Genomic DNA, 13126 nt, shown 5'->3' on the forward strand with positions numbered 1-13126 from the left:
GAGTAGCTGGGACTACAGGCAGCCACCACAATGCCTGGCTATTTTTTTGTTGCAGTTTGGCCGGGGCTGAGTTCAAACCTGCCACCCTCGGTATATGGAGCCAGCGTCCCACCCACTGAGCCAAAGGCACCGTCCACCCAGCTATTTTTTGTTGCAGTTGTCCTTGCTGTTTACCTGGTCCAGGCCGGGTTTGAACCCACCACCCTCGATATATGTGGTTGGTGCCTTAACCTCTGCACTACAGGCACCGAGTCTAAAGCCCACTTTCAAAAACTGGTTCCATGTACCAAGAGCTAGAGCCACTTCCTTGTCCAGTCCTCACCATGATGTGCCATCTTCATTCACAGTTTGCAGTTGAGGAAAAGTGTGTCCAAGGCCACACAAGGTCAGGTTCATCTGACTCCAAAGCCAAGGCCTGTGCTGGGGAGCCAATCACACTCAATATGACTTGTCAACATGAGCGCTTTTCACGGCCCTGAAATGCAGGACGGGGACCAGTAGCACTGTGTCTGGAAGGCAGCAGCCGGCCAGGGGATGTCTGCCCATTCATTTGTTCACTTACACGGGGCAGAGACCCAGGGCCAGCATTAAAGGTATAGGTTGCTCTCTGGCCTGTTGGACATCGTCAGACAGTTCTTGAAGTCATTCCTGGACTCCCCCTCTCTGGGTTTTCTTTTCTTTCTTTTTTTTTCCCGTTAGTCTCACTCTGTTGCCTGGGCTAGAGTGTTGTGTCATCAGCTTAGCTCACAGCAACCTCAAACTCCTGGACTCAAGAGATCCTCCTGCCTCAGCCTCCCAGAGTGCTAGCATTCCAGGCATGGGCCACCGTGCCGGGCCCTGTCTGGGTTTTCCTTAACTACTGTGAAGCAGGGGGAAGCGGGAGAGAGGGAGATGGGCAAAACTCAGACCAAACTACACAGCAACACAAGTTGCTCACCCAGGTCAGCAGTGTTTTTCCACCAGGAAACAAGAACAGTTCATCTGAGTTTCTTCACCCTTTGTCCCAAGAGGCAAATATGTCAGAAATGTACAAGGGCTCCAGCCACCAAGGGACACTATCTCGCTCACATGCTCTGCTTCCTGCTGGGGCTGGCGGTCAGGGGAAGTGGTTCTGGCCCGTGCTGTGTCATATACTTGCCATGAGGTGTGGGATGAGGCTCTCTCTGCTCAGAGCCTTGGTTTTCGTATCTGTTAAATGGGAGTGATGAAGCCTGGCCCATCAAGCTGCAGCCAGCAGGCAAGTTCACACAAGGTTCTTCCCCTTTATTCTCCTCAGGGGTCCACAGCAATAGAAATGGGTCTATCAGTGGCCCCTGCAGATTCTAGACTGTCTATCAGTGGCCCTGATTCAGCCTGAATCGGCCTGTCAGTCAATCCATTTGTGTCCGCTGAGCACCTACGGTACTGCTGTGCTCTCAGGAAAGATATTTATAACTATTAATACAGATAATTAATAATATCCACAGTACCATTATTTATTGAGGATTTGCTGGACCCAAAGCAACATGTGCTTTGCACAACAAACCCATGAATTACATATCATTGGCTCGGCGCCTGTGGCTCAAGTGGCTAAGGCACCAGCCACATACACCTAAGGTGGCAGGTTCGAATTCAGCCTGGGCCTGCCAAACAACGACAGCGAAGGCTGCAACCAAAAAATAGCCAGGCATTGTGGCAGTTGCCTGTGGTCCTAGCTACTTGGGAGGCTGAGGCAGGAGACTCGCTTGAGCCCAGGAGTTGGAAGTTGCTGTGAGCTGTGATGCCACAGCACTCTACCCAGGGGGACAGCTTGAGGCTCTGTCTAAAAAAAAAAAAGAGAGAGAGATACATATCATTAGCATCCTGTTTTCCAGAGAAAACTCAGTTCAGATGGAGTATGATTTACTGAGGCTGCAGAGCCAGGCCTAGTTCCCTTGAGATTTGACTTCCAATTCAGATGCCACCACCACAAGTGTTTATGGCACAGACACTCTGGTAGATAGGACTACACTAGCCTGTAGTTCTTGTGCTAGACACAAGGTCCCACAGTCCACCTGCAATACATCTCTGGGGCCTTGCAAGACCCTCTTGTGAAGTTGTGACCATTATTAGCATTACTACCCTGGTTTTCAGATGAGGAAGCCGAGACTCGGGGGGTTACATGGGTAGAAGTGCTGGGAAGTCACAACTAAAATCAGCTGTCCTGACTCTACCTTTCAAGTTCTCCATCATTGTAGGTTTTGCACCCCTAGAGGAGAGATAGATACCATGGGTGCTTAGCTTGTGTCACATATAGCAGAGGGTGCTGAAGCAGAGGTCCCAGGGAGCTTCCTGGAGGAAGAGGATCACAAGGATGGGAAGAGCCTACAAGGCAAAGATTTCCTCTCTCCCGACCACCATAAGGGCATTTGCCAGGAAGCCGGGGGCTGGATGGCCCCGCCCCAACCTCTGAAACTCACCCTGTGGCCCCTCTCTCACCTGAGGGACTCAGGAGCAATCTGTCCCCCACCTGCTAACCTACCCAACAGGCCCATCTGCAGGCTGGACCTAGGCTGGCCAAGGGCCCGCACATCCTCCTCACCCTATAGGCCCCAGGAAGGAAAGTCCAGGCCAAGGTTATCATGGAGTTCACATACTTCAGGGGTGGGGTGGACAGGCTGGCACACCAAGCCACAGGCTACTCAAGGCTGCATTTTGTGTGATCACAAAAGATTGGAACCAGGCTCATGTCCATCCACAGGGCGGGGGGCCAGATTAAGATACTTTGGCACAACCACACAAGGAGAAAGAGCAGGAGAGCTTTGAATAAAAAACACAAGCTAAGAGTTTTGAAGGACTTTGCACACTGTCAGGCTGCCTTTCAAGGGCTTAGCGTGTATTAACTTATTTAATTCTTTTTTCTTTTTTTTAGACAGAATCTCACTCTGTGCCCTAAGTAGAGTGCTGTGGTATTCTGTGCCCTGAGTAGAGTGCTGTGGCATCCTAGCTCGCAGCAATCTCACACTCTTGGGCCCAGGTGATCCCCTTGTCTCAGCCTCTCAAGTAGCTGGGACTACAGATGCCCACCACAAAGCCCAGCTAGTTTTTCTATTTTTAGTAGAGATGGGGGGGTTGTTTCACTTTTTGGTCAGGCTGGTCTCAAACTTTTGAGCTCAGGCAATCTACCTGCTTCTGCCTCCCAAAGTGCTAGTATTACAGGCGTGAGCCACTGTGCCCAGCCCAACTCATTTAATTTTTTTTTTTTTTTTGAGACAGAGCCTCAAGCTGTCCCCCTGGATAGTGTCGTGGCATCACAGCTCACAGCAACCTCCAACTCCTGGGCTCAAGCGAGTCTACTGCCTCCACCTCCCAAGTAGCTGGGACCACAAGCATCCGCCACGATGCCTGGCCATTGCAGCCATCACTGTTGTTTGGCAGGCCCGGGCTGGATTCGAACCCGCCACCTTAGGTGTATATGGCTGGCGCCTTAGCCACTTGAGCCACAGGCGCCGAGCCACTCATTTAATTCTTGCATCACTCCTAGAAGGAAACATTATCATCCCTTTTAAATGAGGAAACTGAGGCACTGAGAAGTCCCTTATCCAAGGTTCACGGCTAAGAAACAGAGGAGCTGGGATTTGGTGTGGGCAGCGGGTGCCAGGGCCAGGCTTGGACCCAATCTCCCAGCTTTTCCATTTTGCCCTAGGGTCCTTCTGCCGGGAGCTCCCTGAAACCCGGCAAAGAAGGACAGGAACAAATCATCAGCGCCCCCACCCCTCCACTGGACCCAGGGGAGCAGGTGTAATTAGAAGAGGCTCAGCTGAAACCTCCATCTGAAACAGATTCCAATAACTCAGACACTATGGTAGCCAACTTCTCTCTTCAGTCAATTACGGCCAGCGGGGCCCACTGATTACTTTTATAGTCTTTCCTGGAGTCATGACAAGGAAAACTAAATGATCTACAGGACCCCTTTCATCACGAACAGCCAGGTTTTGTGGTCGGAGATGGAGGAAGGGAAGAAAAATCACTTTTTTCCCCACTTTGAGCTAATCCACAGAACTCAAGGCTGGGCAGCCAATATGTCGATGTTGAGAAGAGCTGTTCTCAACCAGAACTAATTGGCAACAGAAATGGAATTCGCCCCACCCCCCAAAAAAAACACAAACATGCCTTATCCCAGAGAATTACCCTTTGGAATAGATATTCCAGACATGTTGTATGCAGCCACCCGTGTGCAGCTGGCAGTCTTGCCTTGACTGGGCCAAAGGGCACCTGTGCTGGTGACAACTCAAACAGGTCAGTCTCTTTTGCAATAAGATGGTCACAAAGGTCAGTGGCCCAAACCCACCCAGCCTGCCCAAAGTGGACCTTTGCTTTCCTGTTGCCCAGCCCCTGCCTCTCTTCCTGGCAACAGCCTTTGGCATTGGGGGAGGGCTCACACTCTGATGTGCAGATGCCAACTTGAGTGGAACCAATGAGCTTGTTACAGCGATATTTCAGGGAAGGGCATAATCCCCACAAGAAACAATAAGGCACAAGGAAAAACGTTTAATGAGGCTTCTGGAAAAGAGAGCTCTTGTCATTGAGAGAAATTGAGGTTCAAGGAGGTAAAATAATCTACTCAGAGTCACACAGCAACCTGGTAGGACGTTCCAGGATTTGAAACCAAGTATATAGGACTGAGGAGTTTGGAAGGCGTAACTGATACGGACCACCAAGAGGCTGCACAAACTCTGGTGGAAACCAGGAAGAGCTGCATTGAATCCCAGCTCCCATTTACTGGCTGTGTGATTTCTGCCAAGTTACCTAACCTCTCTGTTCCCAAGTTTCTGTATCTGTGAGGTAGGGCTTATAAGTGCACTTCTACTTGCAGGAGCTGGGGGGTAAGTGTATTAACAGCCATAAAGTGGGTAAAACAGCACTTGTCAAGGAGTAAGGATTTGCCCCTATGCCCCACACTGTTTCCCATACCTGGTGATAATCAGACTAAATAAAGGCTAAGAAGGAACTTAGCCAGACTAAGAAGGAAAGCTCGATGCTCTTGGGTTTTCAGGACCTACCAGGTGTGTTCCTTTCTATGGTACAGCTGCCAGGCTTGGTCCCCTGAAGGAGCAACTCTACCAGAAAGACAGGGGACATCATGAACATGCAGCCTGTTCAAGGCTTTAGATATTCCCAGATCTGGAGATACACAGTTAATGGCAACAGGTCTGTCCCTGACGGCAGTCAAGATCAAGAGGAAATTCCAACATTCAAGTGGCAACAAATAAGACATCTGACAGATGCCAGGTGGTGAGGGGTGGCATGTGAAGTAACGGTTGGAAAATAATTCAGCATATTATGTCATAGTCTGTGGGGCCCAGTCATTCTACGCCTGGGTCCACACTTGAGACACACTCCTATATGTGAGCACTAGGACAGGGGCAAGAACACTCAGAGCTGTAGTGTTCATAACAACAAACAAAACAGACACATGGAAACAACTCAAATGCCCATAAGACAGAAAAAAAAAATCAATTCTGGTATACTGTGGAATAGTATACAGCAAGGAAAAATGAACGCTACACTTCATGCGGCCAGATTGGTGAATTTTTGTAAGTGCCAGAAGACAACACACAAATCTTTTTGTAAAGTTCGAGCATAAGTAAAAGGAAATAATATACCATAAGTGACAAAATGACTTTTTAAAGCAGAAAAAGGGGGGTGATGAAAACATTCTGGAAATGAATGACGCTGAAGTCTGCACAACAATGTCAGGTACTTAAAGTCACGGAACTGTACCTGAAAATGGCAAAAAGGATACATTGTATATTATTTGCCACCGTTTTTTAGAAAAGCAAGGGAAAGATAAACACAAAATTCAAGATAGTAACTAAATTATTGTCAAAGTTCTAATTATCAGCTGGGCTGACAGTGGGTTCACAGGAGTTTATCATTTTGTGAACCGCTATACAGAGCCTGTGAGATGGAAAGGTAGGGGGCAAGCAGGTGCCTGTCTTGGCGTTTCATGATGGGGTTCATTGAGTTCCACTTATTTCAGATCTATTATTAAAAGACTAGAGGAAGCCGAGCAGAATGGCTCATACCTATAATCCTAGCACTCTGGGAGGCCAAGGCAGGTGGATTGCTTGAGCGCAGGAGTTCGAGACCAGCCTGAACAAGAGCGAGACCCCATCTCTACTAAAAATGAAAAACTGAGGTAAGAGGATCTCTCGAGCCCAAGAGTAAGAGGCTCTGTGAGCTATGACATGAGGGCGCTCTACCAAGGGTGACAAAATCAGACACTGTTTCAAAAAATTATAAAAAAAAAAAAAGACTAGAGGTAAGCTCTCTGATCCCCAATTTTGGGGACGGGGATTTAGTGGGGGCCCCTAGGCAGGTGAGAGAAAGGCTGTAGGCTGTTCTCTTTGCCATTAACCGGGCATCAGGCTATCTGGTCCCTGGTAGGGGTATCAGTGGTGTGTCTGGAGGGAACACTCAGGCCCCCTCCTCATGCTTCCACCTACAGAGTCCTCCCGTCCCCCCAGCTCCCCCACCAGAAGAGTTTGGAAGGCGATATTGGGCATGCTGCCTCTGCCTCTGCGCAGACTCGGTGGCATCTGGCTGCTGCAGTCAGGGACAACACAGTAACAGCTGCCTGGAGCCACAACAGAATGCTAGTCCTGTAGTCTGCCCAACTCCAGGTTTATCTGGACTCAGCTGAAAAAGAGGGTTCTATTTCCAGAGCCCATCTAAGACCCCGATGGGTGCATAAACTAGAGCTGCCCCATCCTCAGCCGTCACCCTTGTTTGTTGGCTGCCTCAGAGCCTTGAGGCCACATGGAGAAGGTGAGGTGCAGAGGCCACAGAAGGCCTTGGCCACTGCGACTCCTGTCCTCAGTTCTGATGGGCTGCTACACAGTTCCATGCACTCACATCACACAAACGAATGGCCACTTGTGAGTTAACATAGGCCACGAGGATGGGGTACTCCCAAATCGAATGTAGTTGCTGCTCAAGGTCCCTGACTCAGGAGTCTCAAAAAAATTCTGGCTGCCTTATCACGTTGGCAGCACAGCAAAAGAAGTGTTACAACAAAGTCTTACTGTGTGCCTACTGTGTACCGACAAGTACTTCATTAAGGGCCTAATGTGGGGTACAGCACTGAACAAAACAGGCAGAAATTAAAACAAATAGCTACCTTCAGGAAGCTCACATTCTAGTAGGGGACATTTAAGAAGAGAAAAATACACGTATGTGGGTGGCGCCTGTGACTCAGTGGGCACCCAGCCCCATATACCAAGGGTGGCGGGTTTGAACCCGGCCCCGGCCAAACTGCAACAAAAAAAAAAAAAAGAAAGAAAGAATAATACACGTATGTTAGACGATGGAACTTGGTAAAGAGAAAAACTAGGGCAGGCCCGGTACCTATATCCTAGCACTCTGGGAGACAGAGTGGGGTGGATCACCTAAGCTCAGGAGTTCAAGACCAGCCTGAGCAAGATTGAGACGCCATCTGTACTAAAATAGAAAAACTAACCTGGTGTAGTGGCACATGCCTATACTCCCAGCTACTCGGGAGGCTGAAGCAAGAGGATTGCTCAAGCCCAAAAGTTTGAGGTTGCTGTGAGATATGATGCCATGGCACTGTACCAAGGGCGACAGAGTGAGACTCTGTCTCAAAAAAATAAATTTAAAAAAAAGAGAAAAACTAATTAGAAAAGGTAGGGATCAGGAAGTGGGGGTGGAGGTTTAATTTTAAATGGAGGGTAAGGAAAGCTTCACCAAGAAGGTGATATTGTGTAAAAACCTAGAGGATATGGAGACTCAAGTCACGTGATATCATGAGAATGGGTATCCTAGGCAGCTGGAAAAGCATGTGCAAAGGTCCTGAGGTAGGCCTGTCTGTGCCTGGCACCATTGAGTGCAAATGTGGCAGGCACTGGGGACTTGGGGAAGAGAAGCAATGAGGTCAAAGAGGCCTAAACCCTGCAGAGCCCTGTGGGCACAGTGAGGACTTTGCTCCTTGTACTCTGGGCAAGGTGGGACCAGGGAGGGCGGAAGGATGATGTCCTGAACAGAGACCCTACTGGCTGCCCTTGGAGAATGAACCATCATCAGGAAGGCAAGAGAAAAAGTAGAGACAGCAGAGAGGAGGCAGCAGCAATAGTACCGAAGGAGACGATGGCCGCACAGATGAGCGTAAGGGCAGCAGAGATGATGAGACGCTTCTAGATATGTGCTGAGTGGGGAGACAAGAAAATTTCTTCTTTACTGAAAAGTGGGAGTAGCTGAGCTCTACTCAAGGGTTTTGGGGCTTGAGACCTGGTTGCAAAGCAGAGATGTGGTCATTAAAGCCAAGCCCTCCCTACCGCCTTCCAGGACTTCTTAGGGATGTTTTAGGTCTTTACAGCCTAACATGGAAAAACATCCAGGATACGTTGCCAAGTGAAAAAAGGAAGATGCAGAATAAAATGTACAGGATGATCCTGGTTTTGAAAGTTAAAATTACATAAGAAAGAAAAATAGGAACAGGAGTAAATGAATGGGCTGAAAATAGAGACTTTTGCCAAGGGGCTGCCCAGGGCTGGCAGGGACCATTGAGATCAAAGGCAGGACTGCCCTTGCTACTGCGCTGAATAATAAAACACGAGCATTTTCAGTTCCATTTAGAGCTGCCTGGGTGCGGCTCCCTTCTTGTACCACGGTGGCCTTTGTCTCAGCTAATGCTCCCACCTGGGCCTCTCGCTTGGCCTGGCCTGTAAGAGAAACAGAACTTGGGAATGAGAAAGATTTTCCTCTCGTGCTTGCTGGCTGGGGAGGACTGGAAAGGGCCCACCTGGCTCCTAGGGTTTCTAAAAATAGAAAGTTGTCTAAACTTTCCTATAGGTTTGGCTTAGCTGTTCCTTTGACTTGGTCCAAGATGCCGTTTCTATTAGAGCATCATTAGCCACACATGAAAATAAAGGATGGCAGGAGCGAGACCTGAAATGGGATGGAATGAACAGGCAGCCACTCCTGATGGGACTCTAGAAAGACCTCGGAATACAAGAGACAGCAGATACGAGGGAGAGCGTATCCCTGGGCCTTAGTCACGGGTGGAGCTGCGGCCAGATGCTGCTGGGGGAGACAATACCTCTAGTTCTGCGGAGTCTCTGCAGCTACTCCAGCACTTACACCAGGAGAGGAGAGTTTGGCTGCTGGTTCATTTTAAGCAAGAAGAGGAAATTGATAGCATCGGGTTGTGGTCCAAGCCCTGTGCCTGGGGTCTGAATCCCTTTGGGTGAGGGGTGAGGACTATCCATGGTGGAATTTATTTTATTTTATTTTAGAGTAGTCTCTCAGTCTGTCCCCCAGGCTAGAGTGCAGAGGCGTCATCGTAACTCACGGCAGCCTTAAACACCTGGGCTCAAGCTATCCTCTTGCCTCTTGGCCTCCTGAATAACTAGAACTATAAGGTGCACTCCACTGTGCCTGGCTAATTTTCTATTTTTTATAGAAACAGGGTCTCACTATATTGGTCTTAAGCTCCTGGCCTCAAGCAATCCTCTTGCCTTGGCCTCCCACAGTGCTGGGATTGTACATAGTAGACATGAGCCACTGTGCCTGGCCCATGACAGGGTTTTTGAAACCCTGGGCACAAGCATATATGCTTTGAGGCCAGGGTTTGCTGATAAAGGTTTAACAATCAGCTCTCCAGGGGAAGTATGTATGTGTGCACACACACAGGCACACACATATATCTGTCCATACAGATACACGCATATATATTTAAATTGTACTGATGTAAAATTATGTGCAGCACATAATTTACAAATATAAATAAAACTTATGGTCTTTTTGTAAATTTAACATAATCAATTCATTTAAACACAACGTTTTTGTAGATTTTTGCCTCCCATTCTTGTGTCCATCATCGACCTATGATGAACAGTGAAGAAGGGCAGAACTGTGTTTGATATTTCTTTTATCTTATTGCAGATGGCAAAAGTGAAATGGCAAAGAGCATGTCAGAACTTTATTCGTTCAGCAGTGAAATAGGCAACCTCCTCAACTCTCGTTGCTATTCACAATGTGGCAGCTGTAGGGATAACACACATTTATGTTTAATCGGCATCATTAAATTCTTCTCCCTTGCTTTCTCAAATCTAGACAATCAACAAAACAATAAATCAAGCTCTGAGTCACACTGTATGCCAATGCCCATGGTGTAAATATTTCCACCACAGCTGATTTCAAGCTACCAGGTTAAAATCACTGAAAATGGAGTTGGGAAGAGTCGGTGGTATTTCTAACTGTACAGATATAATAGGTGTAGGTAACCTCAGGAGCATAAATAATAGCAAAATATGGTCCCAAAAAAGAGGGGGAAGGATGAGCTTTGAGTACTTGTCACCTTTTTTTAAAGTATAACTTATTTCACTGTAACTTCATGTCATTTAATTTTTAACAATGGCTGTGTTTAGCAACCAATTTGCCAAATTCCTGAAAATCTGACCATCGGCATGTTTAAGCTGTACAAGCTGGCTCTGGCACACCTCCACGTGGGGATCACGCAACAAAGACTGTCACCAAGCTGGAAAGGAAGCCATTCTTTTCACATCTACCCAGAACCCAGAGCATCTCTAGCACAAAGGGTGGGAAATTTGGGAGTTTCCAGAGATAGCAACATGCACACCGGAGCGTGTTCAGCTGGGCAAGTGGAAGTGTAAGAAGGACAAACAAGACAAGAGACCAGTTTTTGAGCACTTGTGACATACCCCTTTGGAGCTCCCAGAAAGAACTAGAGACCCTGAGAAGAGTGCTGACGTGTGGAGCAGGTGATGGTTCTGCACCCAGCAGACATTTGGGTCAAATCACTCAGCTCAGAAACTGAACGGCAAGACCACACTGTCTGACATCCGTGATGATGGCACTCCAGGCCATCAGTCATTTCTCCAAGCCCACCCTCACTCTGGTGGCCCTCAGCTGCCTTGCCTGACTGCCCTGGGGGAAGTGGGGCAGTTTTCCTCCTCTCTAAACACGTGTCTTACCCTCAGATACCTGCACCCAATTCAGAACCTACATGCTCCTCAACCAGAATCAGAAAATCATAGAATTGCAGAGAGAGTTTAGAGATGTTCTAAAATAATCTCTTTGGTTTATAGATGAGGAAACTAAGGCTGAGAAGAAGGAAAGTGACCAACTCAAGATCACAAAGAAAATTCAGGGTGGACCTGCACAGGGTGACCAACTGTCCCCATTCACCTGGGACTGAGGGGTTTCTGGGACAAGTTGCTCACCCTAGAGCTAGGACCACAATTCAGGTCTCATCTTGTCCCCAAAATGCAGTGGGACAGAGGGTTGTAGGGGTGGATGCTGAGCCTGTCCCTGAAAGAAAAGTACAGAGCTGCTTTGGGATGGAATTTTCCAAGGAAAGAGAAAAGAGGCCACATCTGGGTGTTGGGACCTTTACCCCTGGCTCCATGCCTGGAGCCCTAGGGATTTCCCACCTGCTATGGCCTTGCTGTGTGTTTCCTGGCTCTTCAATGTAACCTGCACCCTCCTTCTCCACCCAGGGGGGCACTAGCTGGCTTTATCTGCAACTTATCTCTTGGCAGCTGCCAGGCACAGCTGCAGGGATGTATATGCAAATAGCCTACAATGATATTGGTATGTGACTTCCCTGGAAAGGCATGTGGAAAGCACTGTACGTGTTTCACAACTCTGTTTCATCCAAGGGAGCTGTACGGGCCCAGAATGATTTGAAACAGATTTTTAAAAAGCAAACTAAAATTGGAACAAAACCAAGTTAAGGCATGTGCCACTGTCCCCGCCCCCAACTCTCTCCACCCCTGACATATAAACCCTCTTCTCTAGTGCCCCTGAGGCTCCTGCAACACGGCAGCAAATCTAGGAAATCGCGTTGGGTACTTGTCATCCAAGCCCTATCCCGGGATGGCATGTCCCCACCCTGGCTGACACAGCATCCGGATGGCTGAAGGATGCTTGTCGGTGTCAGCCTGTGGCTTCCTCTGCCCAGCCTCTGCCTCCTTCCTGGAGGTAATGTGCCCTTGATACTGTCTTCTCTTCCACCCCCACTTCCTGGGATAATTGCAAAGCCATAGAATACAGAATACTGTCTACTGGGGTGGACAGGAACGTTTAGCCAAATTAAAGTCAGAAAGACCTGGGTCGGAGTCTCATCTCTGCCACTGATGGGCTGTGTGACCTTGGGCAAGTCACGTCACTTCTCGGAGCCTCTGTTTTCTTGGCATACAATGAGGATAATAATTCCTACCCACAGGGGAGTTGTGCGGATTCCCTGAGCCAGCAGCTGCACCTGGCATAGGGCAGATGCACAGGAAGTAAAATACCCATCACAGTAAGAGTCTCTTAAGGATCGCCTGGTTCAACCACTGTTTTAGAGATGGACGAATAGAAGCCCAGGGGGGGAAAGGAAGTTGTTCCAGGCCATGCAGCCAGACCCTGCCCTCCCATCTCAGCCTCCAGCCGGCTGCCCCTCCTGCCCTGGGAGCCCCAGGTGGAATATGAGGAAGCTGTCCTCAGCCCCACCCGCTCTGGAAGTCCAGTCCACGCCTAGCAGCACCATGGAGATCGTTGGTGCTGTCACTTCCCACTCACCATTGAGCAGGTCTGGACGTGCAGGTCCCGTCTGGCATCTTCCTTGTAGCTACCTTACTTCCTCTATTGCCACTTGGCAGCGTCAGCCACTGGACTCCAGCTAGGGTTTGAAAAAGCCCATCCGACCGGCCACCAGGGCCAGCCGTGCCCTGGGGAAGGTTGCCTCTGAGGCTCCCTCTGAGCCCCCAGTCTTCCTCTGAGGCGTGGGGACAGTGCTGTGCTGGCTTTGATAGCATGCAGCCGAGCTCTTATCTGGCCGATGTCAGGGTGCAGGCGGCCTGGAGCGGGGTTCCAGGAAGCCACCCTGGGGCCCCCCAGCCGGTCCTGCTCCCCCCCAATGCCGCCTGCTGCTCTGGACTCAGCCGATTGCCTGTCAGTGTCACTGTGAGCTCTGCCAGAGAGAATTCCATGCTGGCCCCCAGCAGGCGGGGCCCCCACCCCTTGACGTCCCACCCCCCACTCCCATTTTGGCAAGGGGACTGGGAAAGGCAGCTAATTTCAAGTCCGCACAGCGTTTGTGGTCGTGTCCTGAATCTTCCACGATTAATCACAGAGCATCTGA

At 49.1% G+C, this 13126-nt stretch overlaps 1 protein-coding gene across 1 annotated transcript in view; it reads right to left on the bottom strand.

The window, feature by feature from the left end:
* The window catches only part of RIPOR3 (RIPOR family member 3), an 85590-nt gene extending 72667 nt beyond the window's left edge, over positions 1-12923 (bottom strand). The window contains exon 1 of the mRNA XM_012803960.2: positions 12565-12923. Coding sequence (XP_012659414.1) covers positions 12565-12567 — 3 coding nt within the window. The 5' untranslated portion in view covers positions 12568-12923. The remainder of the gene's footprint in view (positions 1-12564) is intronic.
* Between the last annotated feature and the right edge of the window lie 203 nt (positions 12924-13126).

This window comes from Otolemur garnettii, unplaced genomic scaffold, assembly GCF_000181295.1.
Source record: "Otolemur garnettii isolate 467f Iridium unplaced genomic scaffold, OtoGar3 scaffold00023, whole genome shotgun sequence".
Classification (NCBI taxonomy): Eukaryota; Metazoa; Chordata; class Mammalia; order Primates; family Galagidae; genus Otolemur; species Otolemur garnettii.